We start from the raw sequence: 12,366 nt of genomic DNA, 5'->3' as shown, positions 1-12,366 counted from the left end.
AAATAAAATTTCATTGCTTTACCTGAAAATAGTACCTCTACATTTTAACCAGGCAAATTAGTAACAAATATTATTCTTTTCATTATGTTAGTTGAAATAACCTCTTGTTGGAACATTGGCCTTACCAGTTACCACTCCTGGGGTTGTAATCTTTGGCACAGCCGCATTCTGATTAGTGTCGAAATCTATTATTCCTGCAAAATCATTTAACTCTTAATGATCGTTTAGTAATCCACCTGCGATGTTATGTAGTTAAAGGAAATAAAATGCTCAAACTTCAGAATTCAGGCGAGAACAACATAAAATATATTACTTTCAAGTAAAGTGGTCAAGAAATGAAAGTATGAGCTTTTTTGAAACAATAGCGTATTATCAGTTGTTGTTAAAAGTTAAAAAGGTAATCCCAGAGAACAGATTGCTAAAAATAAAAAAATAAAAAGACATCAGAACAAAACAATAGATGTAAATAAGTATTTAGAGATCAAAATTTTCATTTTATTCACTATGCCATAATAGTCTTGACATTGCAAAATAACCAGTCATGAACACTCAATTAAAAAGGGATCACTACGACCTAGATCCGAACCCGAAAACCCAAAACCAATCAAGATACTCACAGACAATCTACAAGACAACCCCAAACAGTACATGACAGTTTTGTTTTCTATAAAGATTTTTTTCTTTTCTTTTCAAGTTTCCTCTCCTCCTTGATTCTGGGCTTGAGACCAGCTGCACACCAATCACTTTGGTACACAGGCAGAGTTAAAAACTTGAAAAATATGTTAGTATAGTGACAAAATATATAAGAATAAACTTTAGAGACTAAAGCAGTTAAGCAGAGGTATAGAGATTATAATGCAAGAAAGTTGAGAGCAGAATCCCTTATCAGAACCGAACCATAAACAGTTTTTACAATATTAAAAGTTCAAACAGTTCTGTTTTTCAATAATCAGTTCATAAACATAAACTACACACCAAACACAACACAACACAACACAACAGATCACAGTAAGAGAAACGGGACTATAACACCAGACATAATAGATCACCATAGGTCATAGACCAGAGCTGGACATCACAGACACTGGACCACAATACGCCATAGACCTAGACATCACAGATACGGGACCCACCATACGCCATAGACCCGTACATCACAGATGCGCGACCACCATACACCATAGGCCCAGACATTACAGACATGGGACCATCCACACCAAGATAAAAGACCAGACTGACAGACTGACCAACCGTCCATCCAATTCCAACCGGCAAGCAAGTCAAGATTGACAAGATCCCACTACTACACCCTGCAAGACAGTCAAGATCCGACTACTGCAACCTGTAAGCCAGTCAAGAATCTGCAAGAAGATTTGCAAGATCTGACTACTGACTAGAGCAACCCACAAGCCAGTCAAGATCCGACTGATCACCATCCGACGTCCCCCGCACCACAGTCAACCACTGACACAACAAACCATTTTGCAAATTGCGAACATGGTCAGCCCTTCTGTCCTGACCGCGTGGCTGCCCCCTTCTTCTTCTCCTTCAAATTGCGAACAACCAACGGTAACTCCCAAATCGATTAAACCTCGCTGCACAACTACGCGGTATATATATTAGACCTGGACATCTAGGAAAAGAGACTGAATCCACACCATTAGGCACAACAAACCACCAGATTAAGAAACATTCTACCACATGGCATACATCAGACCCGGACATCTCAGAAAATAGAGTACGAGAGCATACCACCAATCCCTTTGTTTGGATTGATGAACATTATTTATTTCTTATACATAGCTTCTTGTACTATGTATCAAAATACAAATAAATAATTTACATCTTATTCAGCAAAATCAACACACCAATATGATCTTTGCCATAACACATTAGATGTGGGTGTCGATTCCTCTTTGAAAAACTCAACGATAACGGTCTCAGTTATTAAGAAGGAGAGGCCAAGGCTCTTAGATGTATTCATTATCTTCACTTACTTTTGATTTCCACCAATTTCTTTCATTTTTTTTACTTGTATATATGTGCAATTATGAATTCATAAGTTGTGATCTCAATTCTAAGCAACTTAGAACGATAGTTAAAGAATAGTTTCAAAAAAATATAACAACAACACAAGTTACATAACCCTTGTATATAGTTGGTAGCTAGGTCATGCAATATTTGTTTTGCAACTACCGTAAATGTTTAATTCATGCTTGTTTGTTTGGGACAAACCGAAACTTATGGATTGTCATTTAAAATAGAGGCAATTTCAGTGCGAGCATATCTTCTTTTTATTTTTCTTTAACAAAACAGGCTTCTTCAAAACTATTTTTCCTACAAATAGGAATAACATTTTGTTTTTCTACAAATAGGAATGGCACCCAAAATATTTGCAAATATTAAAATTTTAAATTAATTTCGATTCTCATGCCAGCTTGGTCAAAGCATCAACACCTCTACTGACTATTCACTCTGAAATAGTTACATTTTAGTTTCGCTAAATGCAGCAAGTGAAGACTTATCTTATTATAGGAACCAAATCTCCTGCCTTCGAAGGTCAGGAAATTCTTACTTCTAAAGTCACTGCTGGGTGGATCCAAGACAAAACTATATCAAATATTTAAATGTTAAAACTCATTCTGGATCTACCGGGCAGTAACTTTAGAGGCAGAAATTTCCTGCCCCACAGACGGCAAGTGATCCAGTTCCCTCAGTAGAATCCATAACTTCACAGATCACTGTTCCTCATGTGCAGTATAATTTCTAAATTCAAAAGGTGACAGAGCACCTTGTTCTTGATAGAATTGAACACAAGACATCTCAGACTTCAACAACGATAGGAAATGAAGATTGAATTGATTCCACTCTAATAATTTTTAAAATAAAAATTGATAAGTATGTACCAATAGATCATAGATGATGCTAACCTAATGGTTGCGATTCTGTTATGTTATCTCCCAATTTTTTTTATTAATATCCTAAAAAATAAAAAAATATCAAATCTGACCTCTAATTTTTTTTTTCTTCAAATCTGTCCTAATCGCCCAAACGTGAAACGGTCAGGTTTTTCTACCAAACCGCCCCGCGTTGGAGCAATTAATTTCTCTTCTTCTTCTTTTTTTTTTTTTTTTTTTTTACCAAACTGCCTGGGGGCGGTCAGCTACAGCAATTTTTTGTGTGCTCCAACGCCTATATATTTCAATATTTGTGCTCGATTATTCAGCTTTTGAGTGCCATTGATAATTTAGTTATTTCCTGAACTATTTTATATCATATTGACGATGACATAAATTTTTACAATTGAAGAATATATAATTAAAATATACAAATAACGAAAATCCTTTTTAAATAAATTTTCAATAACTGTACATGTATTCTTGTGGATATGTAAATCGTACAGAATTGAAAAATATTTTTAACTCTATAGCAAGATTAAGTATGAAACTAAAAGCATTCATTTTTTTTTTAAAACATTTGTCGAACATTTGTCGCTGTCATAATGTCAGTTTAATCTACTGCATCATTGTTGAAATTTCATTCAAACCAACATTAATAAAAATTAGACGTGAACAGATTAACAAAATTAGTTAAGCCATATAAATATCGCACAATCTAAGTTGATTAATTAATGACTCTAAAACACACGGCACAAAAAACATAAACACCAACATTCTAAAATAACTCGGGGTAAATAATATCTAATGACATCTCAAATAGCATACATAAAAGCGCAAACAAATAGACCCCAAAGCAGTTCAAAAGACCCATAAAACTGTTGAACTATCCTATTTCTGAACAGTACTTAGTTGCAATTGGGAACCAAACTAATAATTAAAGACACTGATTTCTATACCTAAAAAAACTGTTGGAATAGTCTTCTTTCCTGACAACTAAACAAAGCTGGGCTGAAACCACAGAATTGGTAGGCTCAACATCCAAAACGGCCTCCAATACGGCAGCTTCTCGCCAGTACCTTCTGCTACCAGCTCTGAATTGCCTTCGTCCAGCTTGACAGAAAGGATGCTACAACGAGATATTGCATCACCATCATTACCAACACATGCTACACAAACAAACTGCACGTTCTCCATGCACTTCAAGTACGTACAACCCCGATCAAGCGAGTCCCGGTCATCAGCAATCCACTGCTTTGGGATCTGGTACAGCTCAATTGTTTGCTTAAAAGCCTTCCTAAGATCAAACTTTCCTAATACCTCTCCTCTTTCATCACTGTAATGAATAGCAACAACGTACAGCCCAGATGTTCCTTCCAAAAAGAACTTGTTATTAGGTCGAAACTCTGGCTTGAAAAAGTATGTACCCAGCACTTTGTGTTGCTTTGGGTCATAAATGGAAATCAATCTATCATGGAGCAAATAGAATCTTTCATTGCTATATACCACATCTTCCAGGTAATCACTTACCACTGGAGACAGGTCAACATCTGTCCAGCAATGGTCCTCGACCTTGCAGAAGCATATCTGTCGGCAATTACAAACAAACACCATTATCAGACACTTTGGGTTGGTCGGATCCGTAGAAAAAGACAACTTGGTGCTCTGGAAATTAATACAAGAATTAAACATGCTGCTAAAGATGGAGGTATCCTGGTGAGGCCCGATAATATTAACTGTAGTAATAAAAGAAGGGAGCTGGATGCGAGCCCGGGTTAATGGGTTCAGTAAGAAAATCTCTTTATCTCCATGGGCCACAAACAAGAGCCAGCCACGATAGGAGCTGAGACACATATTCTCGATCGTTTCCGGGATGAGAATCTTGTGTTCTTTTTCAATGATCTCTGGGATGTGAATCTTGTCGATGGTCTCCGGGAGGTGATGCTTGTGCATCTTGAATTGCCAGAAATCGTAAAACAGTCGGATCCCTTCATCCTTTGTGCTGTTTATGTCCAGATATGGGGCTTGCGGAAGAAACAACCACGGAAGTTGGGGCGGGAGGTGGCGTGGCTTCGGAAGGGATGCAAAGCGCCATGAAGAACAAACAGCACGATATCGAACATAATCCGTGATGAAATTAATTTTTTCTGAAATCAAATGCAACACTAGTGAGGGAAGATCAGCCCAATCGAAAAATTCAGATGTGGAACCTTTCATTTTGAAAGCGTTTTGTATTGATTTAATATTTCTTTATATAATTAGAGACGGGGTTTAAGAATTGTGGTGTGCTAATTTTAGTGCTCCGCTAATTTTGATAGCTGATGAGGATTTCTTTCTAAAATCTTAATCCTAATTTTGTCCTTAATTAATAATTTCTTATTTTAACTTCATCAGATTGTGCTCTCTCTGAAGTCTGAATTAATTGTGGCAGTAAATTAAGGAAAGAATTTCTACAAGGGGCTTTGTTGAGAAATAAAGAATGAAAGCCTCATAAGATCCTCATCATTAGCATATTTAGGAAAGAAATAATTCGAATACAATTAACAAATAATCATTCTTCACATATCTCTTAGAAAAATCGAGGTTTTGCTTGTTATATATAATCCACAACCATAACTTCACACATCACTGTTTCTCATGTGCAATATAATTTCTAAATGAGAAGGGTTCAAATGCCTCCATCATGCCTCCATCTCTCTTCATCATTTTCAAAGTTCAAACAGTCGATCCGAACCGCTCAATCTAACCTCCATACTAAAATATGTTTGGAGACCAAATTTTATACTTTTAGGAATTTTTTTACTATTTTTTTAGATAGGTACAAAAATACTGTTTTTAGATGGTTCAGATTTACTGATTTTGTACTTATCCAAAAAAATAGTAAAAAAATTCCTAAAAATATAAAATTTGGTTTCCAAACATATTTTAGTATGGAGGTTAGGTTGAGCGGTTTGAATCGACTGTTTGAACTTTGAAAATAATTGAGAGAGATGGAGGCATGATGGAGGCACAAAAACATGGAGGCATTTGAACCCTCCTCTTTCTAAATTGAAAAAGTGATAGAGCACCTTGTTATCTCTCTTTGTATCTAGGCCTATATATATTTCAATATTTGTTCTCGTTTATTCAGCTTTTGAGTGCCATTGATAATTTAGTTATTTCCTGAACTATCTTATATTATATTGATGATGACATAAATTTTTACAATTTAAATATATATAATTAAAATATGCAAATCACGAAAATCATCTTTAAATAAATTTTCAATAACTGTACATATATTTTTGTGGATATATATGTAAATCGTACAGAATTGAAAAATATTTTAACTCTATAGCAAGATTAAGTATGAAACTGAAAACATTAATTTTCGTTTACAATTTATTAAAATAAACATAAATATTTCAAAGAATTATTTAATTATAACTTAGCATATTTGTTTGCTATAGAACATATACAAATTATCAAAAAGTAAAAATATGGTCTTTCCCCCTTGTAATGTAAATGCTATGTGAAGAGGAAATATTTGGAGCAATTAATGATGAGTGAGTCTATGGTACTATGCATATTACAATTTGTTATCGTGCTACGGCTCTATATTCGAGTTTTCAAATTCTAACGGTCGATCCGAACCGTTCATCTTGTTCTCCATATTAATATGTGTTTGGAGACCAAATTTTACATTTTTTGAAATTTTTTTACTATTTTTTTAGATTTATTGAAAATCACTGTTTTTGGATGGTCCAGAATTTTCAGATCAAGTGATTTTCAAAAAAAATGTAAAATTTGGTCTCCAAACACATATTAATATGGAGAACAAGATGACCAGTTCGGATCGACCGTTAGGATATGCATAGTACCATAGACTCACTCATTAATGATAGTAATACTATGAAGAGTCATTAGGCTATGGTTGCATAGTGCATATTGGTATGCTCTATGGATTTTGAAAGATTTAACGATCGATCTGAGCTGTTTAACCGTTTAACATAGTCGATCTCCATATGAATATATACTTGTAAACTAAATTTTATATTTTTTAGAACTTCTTTTGCTATTTTTTTAAAATGGATAGTAGTAACAAAATAGTAAATAAATTATAGTAACATTAGTTTACAAGTACATATTCATATGGAGATCTTGTTGAACGGTTCGAATCAAATATTATTAGAATTTTGAAAATAAAAATATTAATCTGTACCACACTATGCATAATAGCATACCCTCACTCTTACTATAAAATTGGTGAAACCAGAAGCAAATAAAGATTCACACCACTAGAATCCATAACTTTACAAGGCACTGTTTTTCTAAATTGACAAAGTGGAAGAGCGTTCTGTTTTTGATAGAATTGAACACAGGACAGCTCAGGCTTCCAAAAAAATTTTAGCTACCCCTCAATATTTTAAAATTTAACATTACTATCGATCTCTTAGATATTAAAAATCTATCATGTGTGCACTTCGAATCTGCACACTAGCCGTCATGTGCATGATCGACCTTTCTATCAATTTCCAATGGCACGTACGTATTTATTAATTTTACCATTTCAATTCATTCCTGAGACAAAAGGTTCAAATGAGACCCACATATCATATTAAAAACCAATTAAGTAGGATACAAATTGGTCAAATGAGACCCACCAATTTTAAAAGTTGGGGTAAAGTTGCGGTGAGCTGCGTGGGTTTTAAAATTTTAAAAGTTTGGTACAAACTGGTGATGCGCAGTTTTAAAGTCATATGCAATTCAGAACTGCATGCGTGATAAGATCTAAACATTTTCAGAAATTGTAGGGGGTCATGCGCACAGTGACAAATGAATTATTCGGGTTCGGTTTGGCAAGATCAAAAATTCGTGATTCGGGAATAATTCAGGTATAATTCGGAAATGATTCGGAATTATCCGGATCAAAGATCTCAATCATGCAAGAAAACAAAAAAATAATAATAAATAAATTGTTCTCGGAAAAATTCGCTAATAATTTGTAAAATTCGGAAAAAATCGTAAAATTCACGAATTATTCGAGTTTAATTCAAAATTCGGTCAACCGAATAATTCGGCGTTCGGTCACCAAAAAAAAAAATTATTCGGGTTTAATTCGCGAATCTTGTGACTATGGTTATGCGCAGCTCAGAGGTGTGTGTGGGTGATACGCTGTCTCATAGAAATTTAAATCAACAGTTGAAAAAACAGATGAAAAAAAATTAGAGTTATATCATATATATTTTATATTTTATGAAACAGACTTCTCCGGTCTGCCGTTTTATTTAGCAAAATGTATCATTGTCATTTAAAAAAAAGTATAATTTTTATACAAATTAAAAAATTGGACTATAAAAGTATATTATTGCAACACATAGTTATTAAACTAACCGTGATCCTTTCTCATTCTGACCAGAGGCTGAGGGGTCCCATATGTTAGTGGGTTGGCATTAGCTTTTACGGAGTGCACCAGGTGCATTCAAACGACGTTCCTTTCTTGGGTCCGTTAAAACAGTGCGAGACACCACAAATCCACAATCTATCCCAACCAAAAGTGCATATCCGAACCTTTTGTCTGAATCAAGAATCAAGATCGGGCTCGTCTCAAGTCTCAAACCAAGGCAACGGTTCAGATTTATCCGAGATGATGCCGAGACGTAGTCACGCCGCACCACACACTTCTGGGTAGACTATTGTATTCATTTAGCAATTCTCATCCCCCGAGGCAATTTATTACTTTCATTCAAAAAAGATCGCTAAGCGTTTTTATATTCAAATTCCAACCCAACGGCTATCTTTTGTTCATTCGTATCCCCCATCTCTCTTGGTTTCTCTGATTTAGGGTTTCTGCTTCTCTTTCGCTCGATCTTGATTTCTTGCGCCTGAATTTCTCTGGCATGGATATACCGCCAGAGACCGAGGAGTACATAAGGGAGACGATAGAGAGCTCTCTGGGGCTTCAGATCTCTGCAAAGAACATGCAATTGAGGCTTATTACGTCAGAGGATGCACGCCACCGCCTCCAAGATCAGGTCTTTCACCTTGAAGACCGTCTCCGCAAGTCCACTCGCCAAATGGAACTATACAAGGTTTGTCTTTCCTGGTTTGGTCAATTTCCGTTATTTCTGAGGCTTTTATCTGGCGAAATTGATAGATCGAATATTTAGAGTCAGGGTTATTGGATAAGATGTGTTCCTTTTTATTGGTATGTAAGTCCTGTCTTGAAATTGATTTGTACTAATTGGCGAATTAGTTCTAGCTTTCACAGAAAAGTTCTAGCTTTCACAGAAAAATACTTTGAAATCGGTAAATATTTTGTTTCCCATAAAAAAAATGGTACATCAGGCCTGTTTTTTTTCCAGGAAATTATGATTATTTTGTACATAACCTCCAAGTTCTAGGTTTCACATTAAAATAAGAAACTTTATTCTGATTTGTGTTTAATTTGCTTTCATGCTGTTGGCTGTTGCACAATGCAAAGGAGTTCAGTCAGTAAAATTATCTCACCTTTCATACTGTGTACACCTCAGATAATATATTACGTCTCTGATCACCTAAGATTGTCAATTAAGCGTCAATAGTGCCTAATTATCAGTAGCTTTGAGTCCCCTCAAATTAAACCAATATATTTAACCTTACAGTTTGCAATTTATAATAAAATAAAAATAAACAAAGAAAAATAAAAATTATAATATCAAGGTCAAACTGGTAAAGCTATTCCTTGGTTTCGTGATTTTAAGATTTAACTGTTTTATTTCATTGGTTGAACTTCAAATTCACATATTAACCTCCATTTTCCTAAAGTTGCAATTAGATACCATAAAGAAGGGCAAAAACTATTTTGTTTGGTCATTTATGAAACACGACTTCATCACTGAAAATTTCTTCCTTTTGTTTGATTTGATCAATCTCAATCTTATATTGATACCATTTCTAATGATGCTTAGATATCAAGTGAAGGAAAATATTACCTAAACATTTTCTTCTCTAGTGACCAAGGGCCAATAACACTGCAACTGTCAAGACCTGATAATACCACTACCGAAAATCCGACATTGGAATCCGTTGTTAATAATTACTACTATATGTGCCACAATCTCTGTGTTTATTTAAATGAATAGATCTTAAAACTAACACAAGAACATTCTACTTATGGTTTCTCTGGAAATGATACCAGTCGGAGGCAAGCATGAATGCAAAAGCACTGAAGAAATGCGTGGAGGAAAAGATGGCTGTGCAAGCTGGCTATGATCAGCTGTCAGCACACTGTGCTAAGCTGGAGAGAGAGTGCTCTCTCTTTGAGCGTGACCTTGAGAGGCTTATGGACTCCCTTGACGAGTCTGCTAAGGAAAATGAGGAGCTACGTGCACAGTCCGTAGACCAGTCCCAGGTACAGTAGGGGTTATTTTGTAATTTCATCTCAAATTCATTCTAAATTCTTTCTTCTTTTTTCCAAACCCTTCCTTTTAGGTTCTGGTCACATCCTAGTTACTCGGGCTATATGCCAGGAAACTTATCATATCTGACCTTTGCTTCAAATTTAAGTATAACAAAAAATTAATATCTCTATTCAGTCATGTTGCTTTATGGAATTTCTAGAAGAACATGATTCCATTGGTTCAGAAATATTATGTTCTTTGTCTGTCTTCTTTTCAGTATCTCAAAGTTGAACCATTCAAATAATAGTTTAATTAAAGTGTACTGCTTCATGATTATGCTTGTATTAATCAAGAAATATATCTAATACTGCTAATGGTACTTCTAGGTAGCAGAGCTGAAAGCCCAAATTGAATTGTTGCAAAAGGATAAGGAGCACCTGCACCTTAACCTTAGCAGAGCTGAAGAGGAGGTAAAAGCCTGTAAAGAACTTATCTCCTGATTTCTGTTCTGTTGAATGTTTTCCTTGTATTATATGTATGCTTCCACTATAGAAGTAATAGTAAACAAATAAGAAGAAAAAAGAATGATAATTCCTTGTGTGCTATGTCCTTTGAAGGTGAATGCACTGTTTGAAGAGAACAAAATTCTGGAGGAAAGTAATAAAAAGCTTCTAGCTCTGCTAGAGAGAGAAAAAGAGCGGTACCAGAGATCTGAAAGAAAGAACTCAACTAGTGCTTCTACTACTGTAAGCAAACTTTTATTAATTGTTTCCTTCTCTTCAAACTAATTAACTAAATTGCACCGGGTTAGATTGGATCAACCCAAACAAAGTCTCTGACAATTTCAAAAAGCTGCTATAGGGGTATTCCTGGTCAGGTTAAGTTATAACTTATAAATGAACTAAAACTCAATCCATTTTTTATTTTATTTATTACTTTTTTGAAGCCATAGGTGAAAAATATTCTAGGATTTCAACAAAGAAATCAACAAGTTTGTAATCGAAAGAGCATCTGAATGAAAAACCCAAATCCTGCAAACAATAAGTTTATTTACATTCTTATGTAGGGAAAGCGTAAAATGAGATTGACAGGAGATAGTAGCCCCACAGGAAAGGCAATAGATTTCAGTGCTGGGACAGATCTGACAAGGCCACCTCTTTCGCCGCTCTCGCCTCTTCGCCAGAACTCACCAGAATCCAGAATGCACAAGAAATAAAATGAGCACTGCAGTGTGATTTTCTATAATCACTAATCCTAACATCATCTATGATTTCTTTTTTGGTTGACAAAAGAGATTTGCCTCTGGTAATCTCTTTTCATTTCATGTATCAGTAGATTGGATTGGCGTGTTTTAGACTTAATAAAGTAGGTAGCTCTAATTTAAAATTTAAAATCTCTCTTAGTTTTATAACTATAATTGGGAATGCCTTTAGTTTAAGAAAAGCATTATCCAGATTTTGCACCTCCACTTCTTTTCCGTGACAGTCTGTGATCCAAGTATGCTGCAATAATTTTTCTGTGCCAGTCATTGGCCGCACTTTATTTCAACTACGTGTCAGGTTAACTCAAGTGAAACCAGTATCATATAATCTACAGAGAATATCTCTCTTTGGCGCAAGTTATATGTGCCTTTTGGTCGTCTCGAGTCTGTTTCTCTCTCAGATCAAGCACATGACAATACCCACACACACTTTCTACTGATCTCTATCGAGTTTGGTCTGACAAACAAAGGATGAAGGAAAGAGAAAATTAGAAGGATAAAAATAAAACTGATAAAATTATTTATCCAATCATCAATGTCATTCTTACTGGCTACAAATCCCTTTTATTGGCTGGTAAATTCAGCGAAAGAGAAATAAAATTAGAAGAAATTCACTCTAACGACTTAACGACCTCAGCACTATCTTCTTCTCCAGTGCTGCTCCTCTCAATTTATCCCTTAAACAGTTGTCAGCTCATTAAACAAGATGTGCTATTGCCCCCTCTTCTCGGTTATCTCCTGTCACCAAGGGTCCCCCTACCATCTCAATTTTTTTCTTAACGGATGCTTTTAACCCGACAAGTGGTCCCCATCCTTCAGTCCCTTGCTAATCTTACATTCCCCAACT

General features: G+C 35.2%; 3 protein-coding genes across 3 annotated transcripts in view; 1 reads left to right on the top strand and 2 right to left on the bottom strand.

Moving 5' to 3' along the window:
* Positions 1-3,893: 3,893 nt before the first annotated feature.
* On the bottom strand, positions 3,894-5,114 carry LOC144557151 (putative F-box protein At4g17565). The gene has a single exon (XM_078305679.1). The coding sequence runs from the start codon at positions 5,112-5,114 to the stop codon at positions 3,894-3,896; it is 1,221 nt and encodes a 406-aa protein (XP_078161805.1).
* A 3,528-nt stretch (positions 5,115-8,642) lies between these two features.
* On the top strand, positions 8,643-11,701 carry LOC144556418 (uncharacterized). The gene is made up of 5 exons (XM_078304767.1): positions 8,643-8,968; positions 10,057-10,269; positions 10,645-10,728; positions 10,876-11,004; positions 11,325-11,701. The coding sequence occupies exons 1-5, from the start codon at positions 8,777-8,779 to the stop codon at positions 11,472-11,474; spliced, it is 768 nt and encodes a 255-aa protein (XP_078160893.1). The 5' UTR covers positions 8,643-8,776; the 3' UTR covers positions 11,475-11,701.
* LOC144556412 (catalase isozyme B) overlaps positions 11,387-12,366 on the bottom strand; it is a 72,692-nt gene continuing 71,712 nt past the window's right edge. The window contains exon 10 of the mRNA XM_078304761.1: positions 11,387-11,428. The gene's annotated coding sequence lies outside the window, so the exon portion shown is untranslated. The remainder of the gene's footprint in view (positions 11,429-12,366) is intronic.

This window comes from Carex rostrata, chromosome 7 (genome assembly GCF_964058835.1).
Source record: "Carex rostrata chromosome 7, lpCarRost1.2, whole genome shotgun sequence".
NCBI lineage: Eukaryota > Viridiplantae > Streptophyta > Magnoliopsida > Poales > Cyperaceae > Carex > Carex rostrata.
The sequence above is the reverse complement of the archived record's forward strand: the minus strand, read 5'-3'. Positions and strand labels throughout refer to the sequence as shown.

Excerpts from the sequence above, each read along its gene's own strand:
- LOC144557151 (XM_078305679.1), bottom strand. The coding sequence starts at position 5,114 with ATGAAAGGTTCCACATCTGAATTTTTCGATTGGGCTGATCTTCCCTCA.
- LOC144556418 (XM_078304767.1), top strand. The coding sequence starts at position 8,777 with ATGGATATACCGCCAGAGACCGAGGAGTACATAAGGGAGACGATAGAG. Across the intron at positions 10,729-10,875 it reads TTAGCAGAGCTGAAGAGGAG|GTGAATGCACTGTTTGAAGA; the intron begins GTAAAAGCCTGT and ends TGTCCTTTGAAG. Across the intron at positions 11,005-11,324 it reads CAACTAGTGCTTCTACTACT|GGAAAGCGTAAAATGAGATT; the intron begins GTAAGCAAACTT and ends ATTCTTATGTAG.